This window comes from Dryas octopetala, chromosome 7 (genome assembly GCF_963921425.1).
Source record: "Dryas octopetala chromosome 7, drDryOcto1.1, whole genome shotgun sequence".
In the NCBI taxonomy this organism is placed as follows: domain Eukaryota; kingdom Viridiplantae; phylum Streptophyta; class Magnoliopsida; order Rosales; family Rosaceae; genus Dryas; species Dryas octopetala.
In genome coordinates this window covers 14473637-14491056 of record NC_141372.1, presented here as the reverse complement: position 1 = coordinate 14491056, position 17420 = coordinate 14473637, and the positions used below count along the sequence as shown (strand labels likewise).

Below are 17420 nucleotides of genomic sequence, written 5' to 3'. Positions count from 1 at the left end.
TAAAATTTTAATAAAAGCACAAAAAAAAAAAAGTGAAATATATGATGACTACATCTAGTCAATCAATAGTCAATTCTAGAGGTTTATTATTTACTTATGTCTCGAAGCAGCATGAAAATACTTCTTTTCAAAATAATACATTTGAAGGCTTATTAGCGCCAATGTCCCCTGAAAGTAACTTCGATTTTCATTTTGCACCTTGAAATTTCATTCGTCCCACTTTGTTCCTAGAACTTTACAAACCCTTTCAGTTCACCTTATTCTGTCAAGTTCGTCAATAGCTCCAACAAAAAAGCTTATGTGGCCGCCTAAATGACATGGATGAGCCCTTTTAATATTATTTAAGATGTCATGTGGATAGTGGCAAAAAAAAAAAAGAAGATACCATGTGGATAAACAGTTAATTAAAAAATGTAGATTCCTATTTTGCCCATGAGATAAATTAAAAAATATATTAATCCTTACAAAAAAAATTTTACACTTAAATTAAAAAACTAAAATTTAAAAAGAAAAAAGGAATACTTTCTAAAAAAAAGGAAATATATACACACAAAAAAAAAAAAAAACAAGAAAACCCCACCCCACCCGGCCACTTGCCCGCCGACCCCACCGCCTGCGGCTCCTCTTTTCGGCGCAGCACCCCACCCCACCCCACCCCACCCCACCCCACCTACCCACCTTCCTTTGTCTGTTTGTCTCTCTTTCTTTCCCTTTCTTCCTCTCTCTCCTTCTCTTTCTCTGTCGTCTTTGCGCATATCCAGACCAAGTCGAAACCCAAAGTCACTGACCTTCGGGTAAGTCGCCGGCCTCCAGTAGGCGATCTGATCTAGGCAGAGACGAGAGAGAGAAGGAAAGAAGGAAGGAGAGGGAAGGAGGGAGGGAGGGAGGGAGAGAGAGAGAGAGGCAGATTGGTGGCTGGGTTGGTGGGGTGCGGTGATTGGCCCGAAAGAGGATTTGCAGGTGGGGGGCCGGCGGCTGGGTTTGGGGTGGGGGATCTGGGTTATTTTTTAATTTGATTAAAAATTAAGTTTTAATTGAATTTTAATTTTTGTCTTAAGTTTTAAAATCATTTTTCATTAATTTTTGAGATAATTAAGCTTAGGTTCTTTAAAAAAAAAAAACAGTTTTTAGATGGAAATTGGATGTGTTTTAAAATTTATAAGAAAATTCTTTTAATTCATAATAATTTATAAGAAAATCCTTTTAATTCATAATAAAGTCATTCCCCGATTTGAAGGGTATTTCCCCTCCTAGGGTGTAAAATCCTCCCAAAATCTCGGAGTTAAAACCTAATATAAAGCTGTTAAAGAAGAAAAATAAAAAGACTTAATTAAAAACCCTAAATCACTACCGGTCTTAGTATAAGAAAGACGCATAAAATAGACTAGACTCTAAGTCTCCCTTAATTTTTTGTACACTTTGCGTCTTACCTACCAAAATGCACATCCACGTAAGCTCCACGCCATCTTTTTTCATGAAGCTCATGACGAACTTGATGGAATAGGGTGAACGTAGTGAAAGAGTTTGTAAAGTTCGGGGGGGGGGGGGGGGGGGGGAGGCAAAGTGAGAAGAATGAAGTTTCAGGGGATAAAGTGAAAATCGAAGTTACTTTCAGGAGATATTGGCGCTAATAAGCCTATTTGAAATGATGATTGTGAAGCCCACAAACTATACCATTGATCAGAAATCAAACTTAAATTAACTTGAATAATTGATAATGCAATTGAATCTCACTAGTTGACTCACAGTATAGTACTCGAAATAGGCACTATGACTAGGGAATAGTACTATATTGATTTGGAAATTGGAAATTAGACAGTACATGAACCATATATATCTCAAACTCAAAGCAATACATGTAACTACGATAATGGATTAGGATAGGTTTGGTGTTCAATTCCATCCGAATGCAACCAAATATATGCATTTAACTTTTATCAAATTTTAGTTCTTCCATTACTATGAAATTTACAACAAGAATGATTTTTTGATGTAGAAGTTGTACTGAATCTTGCACAAGATTATCAAGAACACATGCACCAGATTTCAGTCCCATCGCTTTGCAGGTCGAAGGCTATCTTCATCACTTGGCATGCATTAGTCAAGTCCATGGAGCAATTTTATAATCAACCATTGCACTATATGACTCATGTTCTTGTGAAGCAGTGGGATCAGTCAAGAATTGACACTATGGATGAAGAGAAGCCAATGAACAACTTTATTCATTCAAGGAAAGCTGAAAGTACCATCTGGGATGTTGAAGCAATCCATAGAGGTTTCACTTCTCACATTCATCTGGCTAAGCTCTGGCTTTCTGACCCTGCCTACCATGCTTTTGTTGATGATCGAGGTTATCCCCTCATCTAAATATTTGGTTGCATGAAATTGAATATATGCATTTGAGTTGAAGCTTATTATTAATGGTCCTCTCTGTTAGATGTGTGGACTTATTATTTGATGATATTAGCCCCTTCAAACCCATTAATTTGCACAAAACTTGTTGGTTTTAATGCTTTGTTGTTCTATTAATCACATATATATTTGGTTATTCTTCTAATATGTTAATTCAAGGTAGGTGGCCATATGCAAATAAATTGTAAATTTTTTTTCTGGAATTTTGGATGGTTAGACCATATAATATATATATGTACCACAATGGTGCGTTATGTTACTAATATAAGTGGGACTCATTTATCATTTTGTGTGTCATATCACTAATAAAGATGAGATTAATTTGTATAAGAGGACAAATTATTATGTATAACGTAACATTGTTATCACATGGTGTAATCAATGCACCCGTTATAATATGGGTGAACTCATCCTTCACTCATCTTATATATAACCGTAGATTTATTATATACTATATGACGGTGTTATATATGACTACCCAAGATAAATTTTTGGAAAAGTGAATCTCACTATTAGAGTGATATGATACATGAAATGTGGTCCAAATGGTTTATTAGACCTTATTGATTGGTAAGTTGGTAACCAGTTTGGCTCCCTTATTTGACTTCTCCTAAATTAGTAACTAATTAAACGGCCTTTGTCGACAAAAAGTAAATTTAAACGGTTCTCTATTCTATCCGGACGTAAAAAATTGTGAAAGCCTATATGCAGAGAAGAACAACCAAAATCTAATTTGGTATTTGTCTATTTATGGAAGGATATCTATTCCTAATTAATTTCGGTAATTTTACTAATTTGTGAATTCTTATGCATAATATTTTTTAGGGTGAACGTACAATTGTATATAATTGGAACTCCTATTATATAGATTGCTGTAAGTACTAATAAGGCTCCAACACAGGTCCACCATCTGGGTTGGGTGAGGCCCACTGGACCTCTTTACGTGTGAGATTTTCTATGGCAACTCAAACAAAATTAAACAAAAAAACAACATTGATGAGCAGTTGTAAATATGAAAGACCACATTAAGTAAAAATGCACTTTAAGGGGTAGAGATCTTCTGTCCTCAATTCCCCATGTCCTTCCCTGTTCCCTTTCTTAAAATTTTTTGAAAAAATAAATATTTTTTTTAAACAAAACAAGAATTAAGAAAGGATCCATAAAAGCTGAGAAAGGGGACATGGAGGGACATGATAATTGGAGACAAGAGATCTCAACCCCATTTTAAGGACCAAATTGATATTTTTGTTAAAATTGAGAGACTATTTGTGATAAAAAGCCAATAAATAAATATAACAAATGAGTGTATACACTCGTTGGTGTGTTTGGATGAAAAAAAAAAAACTTGAAATTTGAGCATAATTCAACATTTAAGAAATTACATGCTCTAATTTCTTTGTTTGAGTCCATAAATACAAAATTTTGTAAATTATATGTGGAAAACTTGAGATTTGAAGGCTCTAAATTTCAACTTTAAATTCCACCCAAATTGATGTCATTTTCAAAATTTTAATTTTTATAAAAGAATAATAAGTCGTGTCCACCCTTTACTTTTACAATTAATCACAATACCACCACCACTATCACCATACCGTCGCTACCACCACCACTGACACCACCCCGCTGCTGCCACCACCACCGACACCGCCACCACCACACACTGCTGCCACCACTATTGTCGCCGCACGCCACCATCACCATCACCATCAACATTGCCACTGCCACCACCATCACCACCATCGTTGTCACTGCCACCGCCGTCACCGCCAACACCCCAATTTTCGCCATCACCATTTCTCCCACCGCCCATGGACCATCACCCCTACCACTATCATCAACTCACCACAAACATCATTTTTATTGTTGCTACCATCATCATTATTCTTTTATAATTGATGCATCAAAAAATAAAACTACTATTAATTTCATATTTAAATTCAATTATGTTTACATATTATCCAAACAAGAGAATTTACATATTATAGAATTTTAAAGCACATCATTTTAAATTCTATTATTTGTGAATTCCTTAATAGTTTCAAAGTACTTTATCCAAACGAACATAAAAAGTTTACTCACATTATTGGTGATTTTAAAAGGCTGAACTTATCCATGTTAACCATAATAATGGACGAAAATGATAAAAAAGCTCCTCCACAAGAATTTCATTGGCAAAATAGTTCCAAGTGTTTAAATTCTTACCTTTCAATCCAACTTTGGGCTCATGTAAATGTTAATTAGTACTATGCTATTAATAAGATTCTCTTGCTTATAAGAGAATTTTTTTAGCAGTAATATCATATTTTTAGAGTTTAAGATTGTTTTTTCTTAAAATTTGTGTGTATGAATTTATTATATTAGTGTATTAAAATTTTACAAGTAAAATATGACAAATGCCGTATATATAAGTATATAACTATAATTTTAACATAATCAATTGTCAGTAACTATAGGGTGATGGGTGTTCAAAGTTCAAACGCTAGCTGTTATATCCAAGTTAGCCTTGACCTATTATCCGCGCGGTTGCCTCAGCATATAAGAAAATACTGTTCACAGGTAAAAAAATCCAAACTGTACCTTGTCAAAAGCTGCTGAAAATAGAAGGGCAAGCGAGATGCTACTTGTTAGCCTTGTAATTTTTCTGGTATATTTTACGAAACTGAAGAAACAAAAATCTTAACTCTGGCTGCAGGAGGAGCCCCTTCTTGCCATCCAATCCTGTGTAGGTCTCAGTTCTGTTAAACACCATGCAAATGCATCTACTGCTTGGTTTTACTACCAATACCGGACAAGAAATCCAAAATTTTAAAAGCTTTTGCAGTGTCATTCTGCAAACCTTCACTCACACTGCTATTCTTAGTGTCCCTATCAACCTGAGTACTGGTAGAACCAATTGACTGATTCATCCTTTTGGTTTCATACTTTGCTGCAAATGCAAGTGTCGAAAAGAATGCCCTCTGAGATGATTTGTCTATGTCTTTATGAAACCTGGATGCTATGTGATCCGAAGATTGACCCGAAGTAAGTGGAGAATGTGGCAGCTTCAGTGAGATTGCACTTGAGTTTTGAGAGTTATCAACTCTATTTTGATTCTCATGAAAACCCCCATTGTTACCACAATCGGCAGCCAAGCTAACAGGTTTTTCACTTCTGGAGTTAGCTACAGAAAATTTCCCGAAAGAAAAAAATTTTAGTCCCTGTGGTGCTGCTGCAGGCTGATTAACTTTAAGCACCCCAATTGAGTTTTGAACAGTCCTGGACACACTTGGGCTTGTAAGATCCCCATTGTTACCACAACCAGAAGCCAAGCTAACTGGTTTTTCACTACTAGAGTTAGCTATGGAAGCTTTCCCAAATGAAGGACAGTTTAGTTCCTGTGGTGCTGCTGCAGGTTGATTAACTTTTAGCATCCCATTCGAGTTTTGAACAGTCCCGGACACACTTTGTCTTGTCTGATTCCCATTATTACCACAACCGGAAGCCAAGCTGACCAGTTTTCCACTACTAGAGTTGGCTACGGAAGTTTCCCCAAAAGAAAAAAAGTTTAGTCCCTGTGGTGCTGCTGCAGGTTGATTAACTTGTAGCATCCCATTCGAGTTTTGAACAGTCTCTAGCACACTTGGGCTTGTCTGATGACAGACTTGGTTTGTACCACTGGCATCATCTGGTGAAGCTTTTCCAAATGATAAGAAATTTATTCCTTTAGGAGTGACTACTGGTGGTGTTCTCATCAAAATGTCATTTTTGGTACCAGTATTCCTATCCAGGGTCAAGGCTCCTTGTTTATACATGCTAGACTGAACCAATGATGGTTTCCCAGTAGAGAAGAAGCAAATTCCTTTGGTAGCCAGAATAGGTTGTTTCAACAGAGCCCTTGCCGCATTCAGTTCAGAATTACTGAGAGTATGGGCATTCTTGTGGGAGGCAGAGCCGATTTTCACTTGTGCAGATCCAGAATTACCTTGCACCGAGGAAAGCATCAATTCAGGTTTGCAAGCAGCAGTTGCACTGTCTTCCTTGGATGTCATCTTAGAAAAATTGTAAATTTGATCAGCAAAATATAACTTATTTTAGTAGTAACTGAATTAGGTAAGAGCTAATGATAACTCAGGGCAGATAAGTCAGTTAATTTACACATGCAAAATACTGTGATAGAACTCGCCAAGCAGGCTTTACATTATAAGTGGCTCAAAGTAGCATCTTATACAGGCAAGAATGTACCTTGTGCGAATACAAACAATGATCACCTCTGCTGCAGAAACCATTGGCAATAAATTTGTCACAGGGATACTTGATAAGCTGATGATCATACGGGCAGTCATCCCCTTTCATGCATAACCCACGTGCAAAAAAACTGCAGGGCTGCAACACCAGAATACAAGACAAGGAAAGTTCATAGAGTTTAGGTACCATTTATAGAGTACTTCTATTACCACCCCCCACTCTGCTCATCCCACCTATCTGTTTTGCTAACCCTCCTATTAAAATTTTAAAAATCATATTGCTTAACACACCCACCAATATTTGCAAAATACCCAGCCCACCCTTTTTTTTTAATGTTTTATAGTTAGTTATGGATGATGGCGGCCATGCCAGCCTCCAGTTCCATTTTTCATTTTTGTTTAATGTTTGTCATTTTAGGCAATTCATAGAAGGATAAAAGTGTAATTGAAAATTTTACAAAGAGGTGGGATGAAAAATTTGGGGGTGGTAAAAGAAGCGATCTTAAAAAAAAATCCTTCAATTAAAGCAACTAGCACCACGAGAAAGCATTAAGAATCCAGTCAATTGACATACCTTGGATTTTGTTAGAGGCACCATATCATGTGAAAATTTGCATTTTGCACCCTGTGAAACAAAAACAAAACATGATAAATGAGGAGAGAGCTAAGGGAAGGAAATCAAATGATGATAGATCATTGACACCCCAAAATTGTTTTAAAAAGAAATAAAAGAAAAGACATTGCTTTGGCAACTCTACAAAGAAATAATTATGAGGAAAAAGGTTCCGAGTATGGTCAAAAATCAAGTACTTTTGCAATAAGCAATATCAAGGCACGCTGCTTTAGGACAAATATAAAGTAAAGTTAAAAAATCAATATAGATCAACAAGATTGATAGAATTGAAAGCTCAACCTCGTAGCACCTTCCCTTTAGATAATGGCGGCAATAATTTACAGTTTTTGGTTTCTGTATTGGAAGCAGCTTCAGCCTTTTAACACCAAGTTTCCTGTTCTTTTCTGCTCGTTTCTTTCGGTCTTTTGCCTGCAAGGTGCATTGTTCATGAAAAATAAATATCAATGTACATTTACAAGCAGCTACAATATGTTGCCCTTAAGCACTGAACATATTGAGAAACTTTTCAATTACTTTTCCAAATGGGAGTTCCAAAGAGATTTGCAATAAGATCTCTTTGCAATGTAAGTAATAACTAATATGAAATACCTTTTTCCTTTCTTTTGATTCCTTTGAAGGAAGACCACGCTTTTTCTTATTACAGGCAACGGCATCCCACTGCACATGACCACCAATAAACCATACTGGTTACATATGGACCAAAAGAGCAATGTGTCAAACTAAAAATTAACTCAAACTCAAGACTCTCTGGCAAAAGAGCAATGTGTATGTATGTGGTAGAGTTTCTGCTCAATGAATTGAGCAGCAACTCTAAAGAATGAAGGTGGCATATTGATACATCACAAAATGTACCATGCCAACAGCTACATTGGTACGAGTAAACAGAATTTACAAAAAGAAAACACAATATATGGACATGCATCTAAGGAAAAGAGAATACACAAGTGAAAAAAATACCTTTTCTTCAGATGCGATTCCATGGGTTCCATCTGTATTTTTCTCTGAGATTTGTTCATGCAATGGTAGATTATTAGCACAAAACGCTGGACAGCCAATAACCTCCCTAACTTGGCTATTTTTCTTTTCAATTCTTCCACTCTCTACCAAAGGATCAAAGTCATCTGCCTTTATAGCTTTCATATATTTACCCCTAACAACTCCTGGTCTACAAATGTTTTCAGTTCTTTTACTTTCTCTGAGTTCCACTCCTCCATTTTTTACGTTGTCAGCAGCATCAACCAGAAAGGAATCATAGTCAAAATATATTCCATTTGCTTCGTTACAAGGGTGCTCTTTTCTACCAATTACATCTTTACATATTTGCACCTCGTTGACCTTCTTTTCCTCAAACATTACTGTATCATGCAAAATCATATCTATTGATCGGTCATCCGTACCGTCATCACCAGAAATTTCGCCCTCTTCAATATCTCTATCATTCATATGGTTGGGAGAAGTCATCCCATTTCTGGTGCAAGCTATTTTCTCCAGTTCCTTATCCTTCGGCTGTATTTCATGCTCTACTTCCAAATAATTAGTTTTCTGTGTCGAACTTTTGTCTTTGTTACACTCACTAGGCTTTGAAGCTTCAACAACCATGTCTTTGTTTAAAGAGAAATCAAAGGCTTCTGTATCACCCCCAGCAGATACAGAAGTCTCCATTCCTTTATGTTGCATTATAGGCTCTACAACCAATGTCTTAGGCCTCAAGGAATCGTTGTGTTCATTAGACTCCTTTTGATTTGAAGTTTCAAAAACCACAGCATTATTTAAAGATGAATCAAAGGCGTCACAAACCTTTTGATCCACATTGTCAGGTCTCACTGCAACACCGCGTTGAATGTCATCACGTTCTTGGTTATTCAACAATTCAACTTTATTGTTCCCACTCGGGTTCTGATCCAATGATGTGGTTGAGGGTTTAGGAGTGCTGTCTTCATTTCCGTTCACAATCTGCTCAAGCTCATCCATCAGCATTTGTTCAGGACCAAACCCCAAATCTTGAAAACCAATTCCAAAGATATTTTCAATGTCCATCGTGTCCTTTTGCTTCGACCGATACTCATTCTCTTCCGATATCATTAAATCTTCTATCTGCTCTATTGTTTCTCGGAAAACATTAGGATCACAACTCTCATCAACCGTCGTGACTTGTTGAGCTGCCGAATTATCAGGCTTAACACTCTCAGGAGCAACCAATTCAACATTCTCATACACTTCCTTTTCAGTTGCTTGCCCTGACTCATTGCTGCCATTATCTTAATACAAAATAAAGAATATAAAAATCAGTAAAACAACACAATTAAACCTCAAATTAGCTATAAAAATATAAAAACCAAAATTCTAATCTAAAACTTTAAACTAAAGATTCCAAATCACTAAGCTACTGAAGTAATAAAGAAATCAGTTTCACTAAGTTAAATTCGATTTCTCAATAACCAAACAGTATAAAAAATAAAAAACTGAGCTATGCAAATTCGACTACCTTGATTAAGCTCCTGAGGTACATATTGAGATGGAATTGAATGTTGTGACTCGTTGTAGCAGTGAGATAGTATGCGAACCAAGGTACGGTAAGTTTCACTCCTGAGGTGTCTTCGATGGTGAGGAGGGAAAGAGTTTAGAGTTTGGGACGGTTTGGCGGTTTCAATTTGGTTTTCCTCCATTGTTGCAAGAGGTTCCTTCTCTTCAGAAACTGTTTGGGCTTAAATTTGTTACCAACCGGAGTAATTTTTTGTGTTAAAGTGCATTGGGTGGCATTTGAGACAATTCACTTGGTTGGAGCAATTCGTCAAACACGTGTAGTGCCTGCTGCTTGGGTGGAGATGGCTGGGTGCTAATTGATCAAATACAGATGGCTGGGCTAAAAAAAACCTTGATGGTATGAGGAAATTTCATTAATAAACAGAAAATATACACCTAGCAACCTTACTTCTAGCAATATGCAACTAAGAATTTAAGATTGAAATTTGAAGCTTACCAAACCAGCAATAATGAAATATACAACTTGGTTTCCAAACTTCCACTTCCAACACTTAAGATTGAGCTTACTGAACTTGGCACCTGAAATTTACAAGCAATCCCACATCAATCAAGTTGATCACATATGCATTTACTAATGAAATATGTATCCATATGCTCGGACATCATATACTCTCTCACACTGTACGGGACCAAACTTCATCTTCTTTTTACTAGAATTCTATGATTGCTTTTATGGCCATTGGCCCATGGCTTGTGCTATTCAGCAACTGGAGACTATACAGATACAAGTTATACTTTACTAAGTAACAAGAAGGCATATAAATATACAATACAAGTCAACTGGACTAATGGACTTGCTCTTTCTTCCTGCTCGTCACCAGTCAGTCAGCTCCCCCAGCCCATACACATATACAACGCAAGTCTAGAAGCTGATCGTTGGCAATGGAGAACAAAAACCTATATGTTTTAAAAAAAAACAAATGTGATTTGTTAAGAATTCGGGTGATATTGAAATGGGTATGGGCCAGCCGGCCTGGTCATTGGGGCATAAAATCCAACAAAATAAAAAATTCCTAAATTTAATCCCTAAAATCAAATGGGGTTCTCAGTTCTCACATTTAAACCTAACCTTAATACTCAAATATAAACCCTAAATAGCTAAATTCACACACAATTAGAATCCCTAAATTCAGCCTCAAACATTTAAAACCTAAATTAAATTAGAAACAAAAAAGAAGAGAAGAGATTCAAGGGAAATACCTGCCCATGCTGAAAATAAAGATTGAAGGCGATGATTTAGATGTCTGGTGAGTGGTGAGAGAGAGTGAGAGCTGAGACTGAGAGTTGAGACAGAACGAGAGACCAGAGAGAGAACGAAGGGTGGTGTCGTTTTGTTTTTCAAGGTGGGCTGGGCTTAGTTTTGTTTAAAAGTGATTTATAACACACACACTCTCTCTCTCATGTCCTAATCATTTTTTCTTCATGCATGGGTCCTCTTCAAGCTTAAAATGGACTCTCTCTCTCTCTCTCTCTCTCTCTCATCTTTTTTCTTCATGCCAGGGCTGTTGGAGTTGATGTTCAACCCCATTCTGGTTTTGGTCACCTAGTTGCATCAGGAAACCTGCAGCCTAAGCATTAACCGAGTTCCATATGGATTGAACCTTGCAGCCTTAATAAGATTAAGTGTTCACAAAGTTATAAAAGGCTAAAGGGATTCCTAATCATTAAAGGACAATGAATTAGTATGCTATACTAATTAGGATATCTTAAAGAGTTTGGTTATGGGATTCAAACTCTTGAGGACAGTAAAGACATATATATATATATATATACTAGATCCCTTTGCACGCAGAGAATACACACAACTAAGGCTACTCCCCATATAGTAGAAAGTGTTAAGGCTGCTGTGAGTGCAAAGAAGATCTAGACCAATTACTGATTTGCAACATGGATGCTGCTATGGTGAATTCAGGTAAGTGATCTAATTCATATCAGCCTATTAAAGTTAACATGTGGTATCAGAGCTTGGCTGTATGTTTAGAAACCTTAAAGAAAATTGACAATCTGATTATATGTGAGAAATTATATGTTAAAGACCACTGTATGCATATTTTTGAAATCGAATTTCTCTGTTCAATCTGTATTGCCATGAAAATCATATTTTTTCTGCACTAACAGTTTTATGCAGCAGTTTTATTATGTTTGTAACTTATAGTGTTGCAAGTAATATCTCCTAAAATCAAAACCTATGAAGAATGATTATTTATCTTATTGTATTATCTGAGATATTGTATATATATGTAAACTCAGGCATGATCAATGTTTTGGAGGGTTCTTGAACTAATTAAGCAAGCAACTCGCAGCCTAGTTAACTTGAGAAGTCTCCAAAACAACAGGTTGTTGATCAAATTGCATGACCAACACATGACAGGTGAAGTACTTATCTGCTCATAAGTGATAAATACTTCACTGTGGTCAGTGTGGTGATGGCTAGCATAGAAGATGAATTTACATGGACTATTAAAGGATTTCCTTCTGTCCATCGATGTGGGAAGTTCTTTATAAGGCAGTACATGTATATTCATAATCTAAGTGCTATAGCATGGTTTACTCTCAGCCCATAGGTGTGAGTCGACTGTGTTAGTAAAGTTTTTCTTGGGGATTAAGTTTAACACTTAGTTTTTTAAATTCTCAGTTGTAAATTCTTCTTTGAATTTCAATTCCATCCAAACCTTGACTGGTACCAACTTCAAGAAGTGGAAAGCTGATTTAGAGATTGTTCTTGGACTGATGGATTTGGACTTGGCATTAAGGGAGGAGGCACCACCAAAGCCAATTGAGAATGGAGATGAATGGATTGATCCATCAACAAGGGCAAAATATGAAAAATGGACTAAGGCTAACAGAATGTCAATTCTGATCATGAAGAGATCTATGTCTGATTCTGTAAAAGGAGGCATACCAGAGTCAGAAAATGCAAAGACTTATCTTGCATCGATTGAAGCTAAGTTTAAAGAGTCTGAAAAAGCTGAAATTTCTAATCTTATGAACACCTTGTCACTAGCTAAACATGATGGAGAAAAGAGTGTTAGAGAGCATATAATGAGCATTATTGAAGCAGGAACCAAACTGACAGAATTAGAAGTGCCTATGAGTGATGCTTATCTGGTTCACTTGGCCTTGAATTCACTGCCAAGTGAGTACACACAGTTGAGGAGTAGTTACAATACTCAGAGGGAGAAATGGAGTTTAGATGAATTGATAGGCTTTTGTGTAAATGAAGAAAAGGAGATTAAGAAAAATAAGGCTGAAAGAGTTGTGAATTTTGTGCAAGATTCTAAGGCATCAAGCTCTAGGAATGGCTATAGAAACAATGCTAAGGCTGCAGCAGCAAACCTTCCCAATCATCAAAACTCCTCCAATCCTCCACATCGACCTAACAACTCTCAGGCTACCAAACCAAATGGACTGCAATGCTATTTTTGCAGAAAATTTGGTCACCTTAAGAGAAATTGTATCAAGTATAAGAAGTGGCTAGATAAGAGAAAGACTAAAGGTAACTTGAAACATGCTTTAGTATGCTTTGAATCTAATTTGGTTAATGTTGCTAGTGATTTGTGGTGGCTTGACAGTGGTGCTACTATTCATGTGTCCAATACCTTGCAGGGATTCATAAGCAAGAGGGTGCCAAGCAAGGATGAGGTTGCTGTGTTCGTAGGCAATGGAGTCAAGGTGGAAGTAGAGTACATTGGAGTTGTCAGATTGAAGCTGGAATCAGGATTTATTTTGGACTTAGTTGATGTAGTTTATGTACCTTCTATGAGAAGGAATTTAGTTTCTATTAGCAAGTTGATTAGATCCAATTTTAAGTTTGTTTTTGACAGATTTGGAATTTCTATCTATAAGGATGATGATTTAGTTGGAAAAGGTTTGGTTTGTGATAATTTATTTAGTCTTTGCTTAAAAGAATCTGAAAATATTGTCTGCAATACAACTATCATTAACAGAATTTTGCCTAAAGAAACCTCATCTAAGCTTTGGCATAAAAGGTTAGGACACATTGGACATGAAAGGATACAAAAACTAGTAAAGAATGAAGCCTTACCTACACTGGACAGTCAAGTTGATGAATTCTGTATTGAATGTATAAAAGGAAAAATGGTAAATAACAGAAAGAAAGGTGCAATTAGAAGTGAAAACCTGCTTGAACTCATTCATACAGATATTTGTGGTCCATTCCCTAAGCCCACACATGATGGTTTTCGATATTTTATTACATTCACTGATGACTTCTCACGTTTTGGTTACATTTATCTCTTGACAGAGAAGTCAAGTGCACTAGAAGCTTTTAAAATATACAAGGCTGAAGTGGAAAACCAATTAGATTTGAAAATTAAAGTGGTGAGATCTGACAGAGGGGGTGAGTACTATGGAAGATATACTGAGGAAGGTAGGAACCCTGGACCCTTTGCCAAATTTCTGCAACAAAATGGCATAGTTGCACAATATACCAACCCAGGCACACCCCAGCAGAATGGGGTATCTGAAAGGAGAAATCGAACACTAATAGAGATGGTAAGATGTATGACATGCACTAGTGGCTTGCCTGATTTTCTGTGGGGAGAAGCACTTAGGACTGCAAACTATATTCTAAATAGAGTACCCTCTAAAGCTGTAAACTTGACTCCATATGAGTTGTGGTTCAAAAGAAAACCAAGTTTTAACCATTTTAAAATTTGGGGATGCAAGGCAGAAGCAAAAGTGTATAATCCTGCAGAGAAGAAGCTTGATTCTAAGACTGTGAGTTGTTATTTTGTTGGCTATCCAGATAGAACTAAGGGTTTTAGGTTCTATTGTCCTAACCACAGTACAAGGTTTGTTGAAACAGGGAGAGCTAAGTTCCTAGAAGACCCTGCTGCTATATCTGAGAATAATGATTTTGTTTTTGATGAGTTAGAAGAGCCTATAGCCATGCATACTGCAAGAGAAAGAGAATCAGAAAAACCTGTTGATATAGCAATCTCTGATTTAAGCATCAACAAGGAACCTATACCAAACCAACCATTAGAAACAATTAATGATCCAAAAATCGTAGATAATCATGTTTCTGATGATGTAACTCCAATGCAAACCAGGAATGCAGTCATAAGAAGATCAACTAGAGTTAGGAAACCTGCATTATCCAATGACTATGTAGTTAACTTGCAGGAATCTGAGCAACCTGATGAAGGCACTAACACTGATCCTTACACATTCAAAGCAGCAATGACAAGTGAGGAAAATGAACATTGGCTAGGGGCTATGAAATCTGAAATGGATTCAATGAAGCAGAATGGAGTATGGGACTTAGTCGATTTGCCAAAAGGAGTTAAGCCTATAGGATGCAAATGGGTTTTCAAAACCAAAAGAGACTCGAAGGGGCAGGTTGAAAGATATAAGGCCAGACTAGTTGCTAAAGGATTCACTCAACAAGAAGGTGTGGATTTCACAGAAACCTTCTCACCAGTCTCCACAAAAGATTCCTTTAGGGTGATTATGGCTATGGTTGCACATTTTGACTTGTTTCTACATCAAATGGATGTTAAAACTGCATTCTTGAATGGAGACCTATATGAGGAAATCTATATGAAGCAGCCAGAAGGTTTCATTCAAGAAGGGAGAGAAAGTTTAGTTTGCAAACTCAAGAAGTCAATCTATGGTTTGAAACAAGCATCTAGGCAGTGGTACCTTAAATTTGATGAAGTGAATCAAGGTTTTGGTTTCTTTGAGAATCAAGTGGATGAGTGTATTTATGTTAAGGACAGTGGGAGACATTTTGTGATTTTAGTATTATATGTAGATGACATTCTGCTAGCTAGTACTAATTTGACTATGCTGAATCACACTAAAACTTTCCTATCTAAAAGTTTTGATATGAAGGACATGGGAGAGGCTGCATATGTGTTAGGCATAGAGATTACTCGAGATAGGGAGAAAGGGATACTAGGTTTATCTCAAAAAGGCTACATAGAGAAGGTACTGAAAAGATTTAATATGAGTTCTTGCACTGGTACAGATTTACCTTTAGGAAAGGGTGACAAATTAAGTAAGAAACAAGCTCCAATTACTGACCAAGATAAGCTAGAAATGCAGTCAAGACCCTATGCTTCACTTGTGGGAAGTTTAATGTATGCACAAGTCTGCACAAGGCCTGATATAGCCTTTGCAATTTCTGTACTTGGCAGATTTCAATCGAATCCAGGTATTCCTCATTGGGTGGCAGCTAAGAGAGTCATGAGATATTTGCAAAGAACTAAAGATTACAAGTTGTGTTATAGAAGGAGCAATGTGTTAGAGTTAATTGGATACACTGACTCTGACTTTGCAGGATGTCCAGACTCTAAAAAGTCAACTAGCAGTCATGTTTTCTTATTTGCAGGTGGAGCAGTCTCATGGAAAAGTGTTAAGCAGTCCACAGTGGCATCTTCGACCATGCATGCTGAGTTTGTGGCATGTTATGAGGCTACCATTCAGGCAATATGGTTAAGGAACTTCATTTCTAGCATGAGGGTTTTAGAAAACATAGAGAAACCTATACAAATATGGTGTGATAACAGTGCTGCAGTGGATTACACCAAGAACAATAAAAGATCGTCTGGCACTAAGCATTTAGATTTAAAATTTCTGTTGGTAAGGGAGAAGGTCAAGTCAGGATACATTAAGATTGATCACATTAGCACTAACTTGATGATTGCAGATCCACTCAACAAAGGATTGCCTAATTCAACGTTTCATAGGCATGTGGCAAGTATGGGGTTGTCTTCTGTTTTGGATCTGCAGAGTTAGTGGGAGCAATGTTTTTCCTGTTATTTTCCTTCTCATTTGTTTTAATTGGTCATTAAAGTTTGTTTTGGATGTTTTGGATAATTTTTTAAAGACTTGCAAATTGTTATTCACTTTTAAAAATTTATAGAAACAGATTGGCATCCAATTTTGGTTAGCATGCCTCTGTCTTATCTGGTTTATGTTATTGAATGACAATTTGCTTAAAGGCATATAAGTTGCATTATGCATATGGATGTTTCATTAGAAACATAAGGCAGATTTGTAAAAATCTGATAAAGAGAGGATCTAACAGAATAATTGTGTTTGTTGTGCATTTTGATATGCATTTGAGTAACACTTTAGGAAACACATTGGTTATTCTGGTTTTACATTGTCTTGTTGGTGTCTCATGTGGATATGAGTGCTTGCATATGTAGTTACTAAAGCTCAGGATGAAATATTTAATCCGAAAAGTTTTTGGAGCTCTATGTAAGAACTCATTTCTGACAGAGGCTTGTTGGGAATTAGAATTCAATGGAATCCTGTGCGCACTAAAGGGTTGTGCTTAGCTGCATAAGCATCTATTTGACCAAGTGGGAGAATGTTGGAGTTGATGTTCAACCCCATTCTGGTTTTGGTCACCTAGTTGCATCAGGAAACCTGCAGCCTAAGCATTAACCGAGTTCCATATGGATTGAACCTTGCAGCCTTAATAAGATTAAGTGTTCACAAAGTTATAAAAGGCTAAAGGGATTCCTAATCATTAAAGGACAATGAATTAGTATGCTATACTAATTAGGATATCTTAAAGAGTTTGGTTATGGGATTCAAACTCTTGAGGACAGTAAAGACATATATATATA

At 36.6% G+C, this 17420-nt stretch overlaps 1 protein-coding gene across 4 annotated transcripts; it reads right to left on the bottom strand.

Moving 5' to 3' along the window:
• Positions 1-4582: 4582 nt before the first annotated feature.
• Positions 4583-11174, bottom strand: LOC147279942 (uncharacterized). Of its 4 annotated transcripts, none has more exons than XM_086252657.1 (9): positions 11014-11174; positions 10250-10332; positions 9755-10143; positions 8227-9527; positions 7858-7926; positions 7549-7677; positions 7210-7260; positions 6634-6774; positions 4583-6440 (listed from the first exon to the last, which is right to left on the bottom strand). In XM_086252657.1, exons 3-9 carry the CDS (start codon positions 9933-9935, stop codon positions 5172-5174), a joined length of 3141 nt encoding a protein of 1046 aa, XP_086108783.1. In that variant the 5' UTR covers positions 9936-10143; positions 10250-10332; positions 11014-11174; the 3' UTR covers positions 4583-5171. The 4 variants fall into 4 exon arrangements, with proteins under 4 accessions (XP_086108783.1, XP_086108785.1, XP_086108784.1 ...); XM_086252659.1 differs by having other exon boundaries at positions 9755-10132; XM_086252658.1 differs by having other exon boundaries at positions 9755-10127.
• Positions 11175-17420: the final 6246 nt, after the last annotated feature.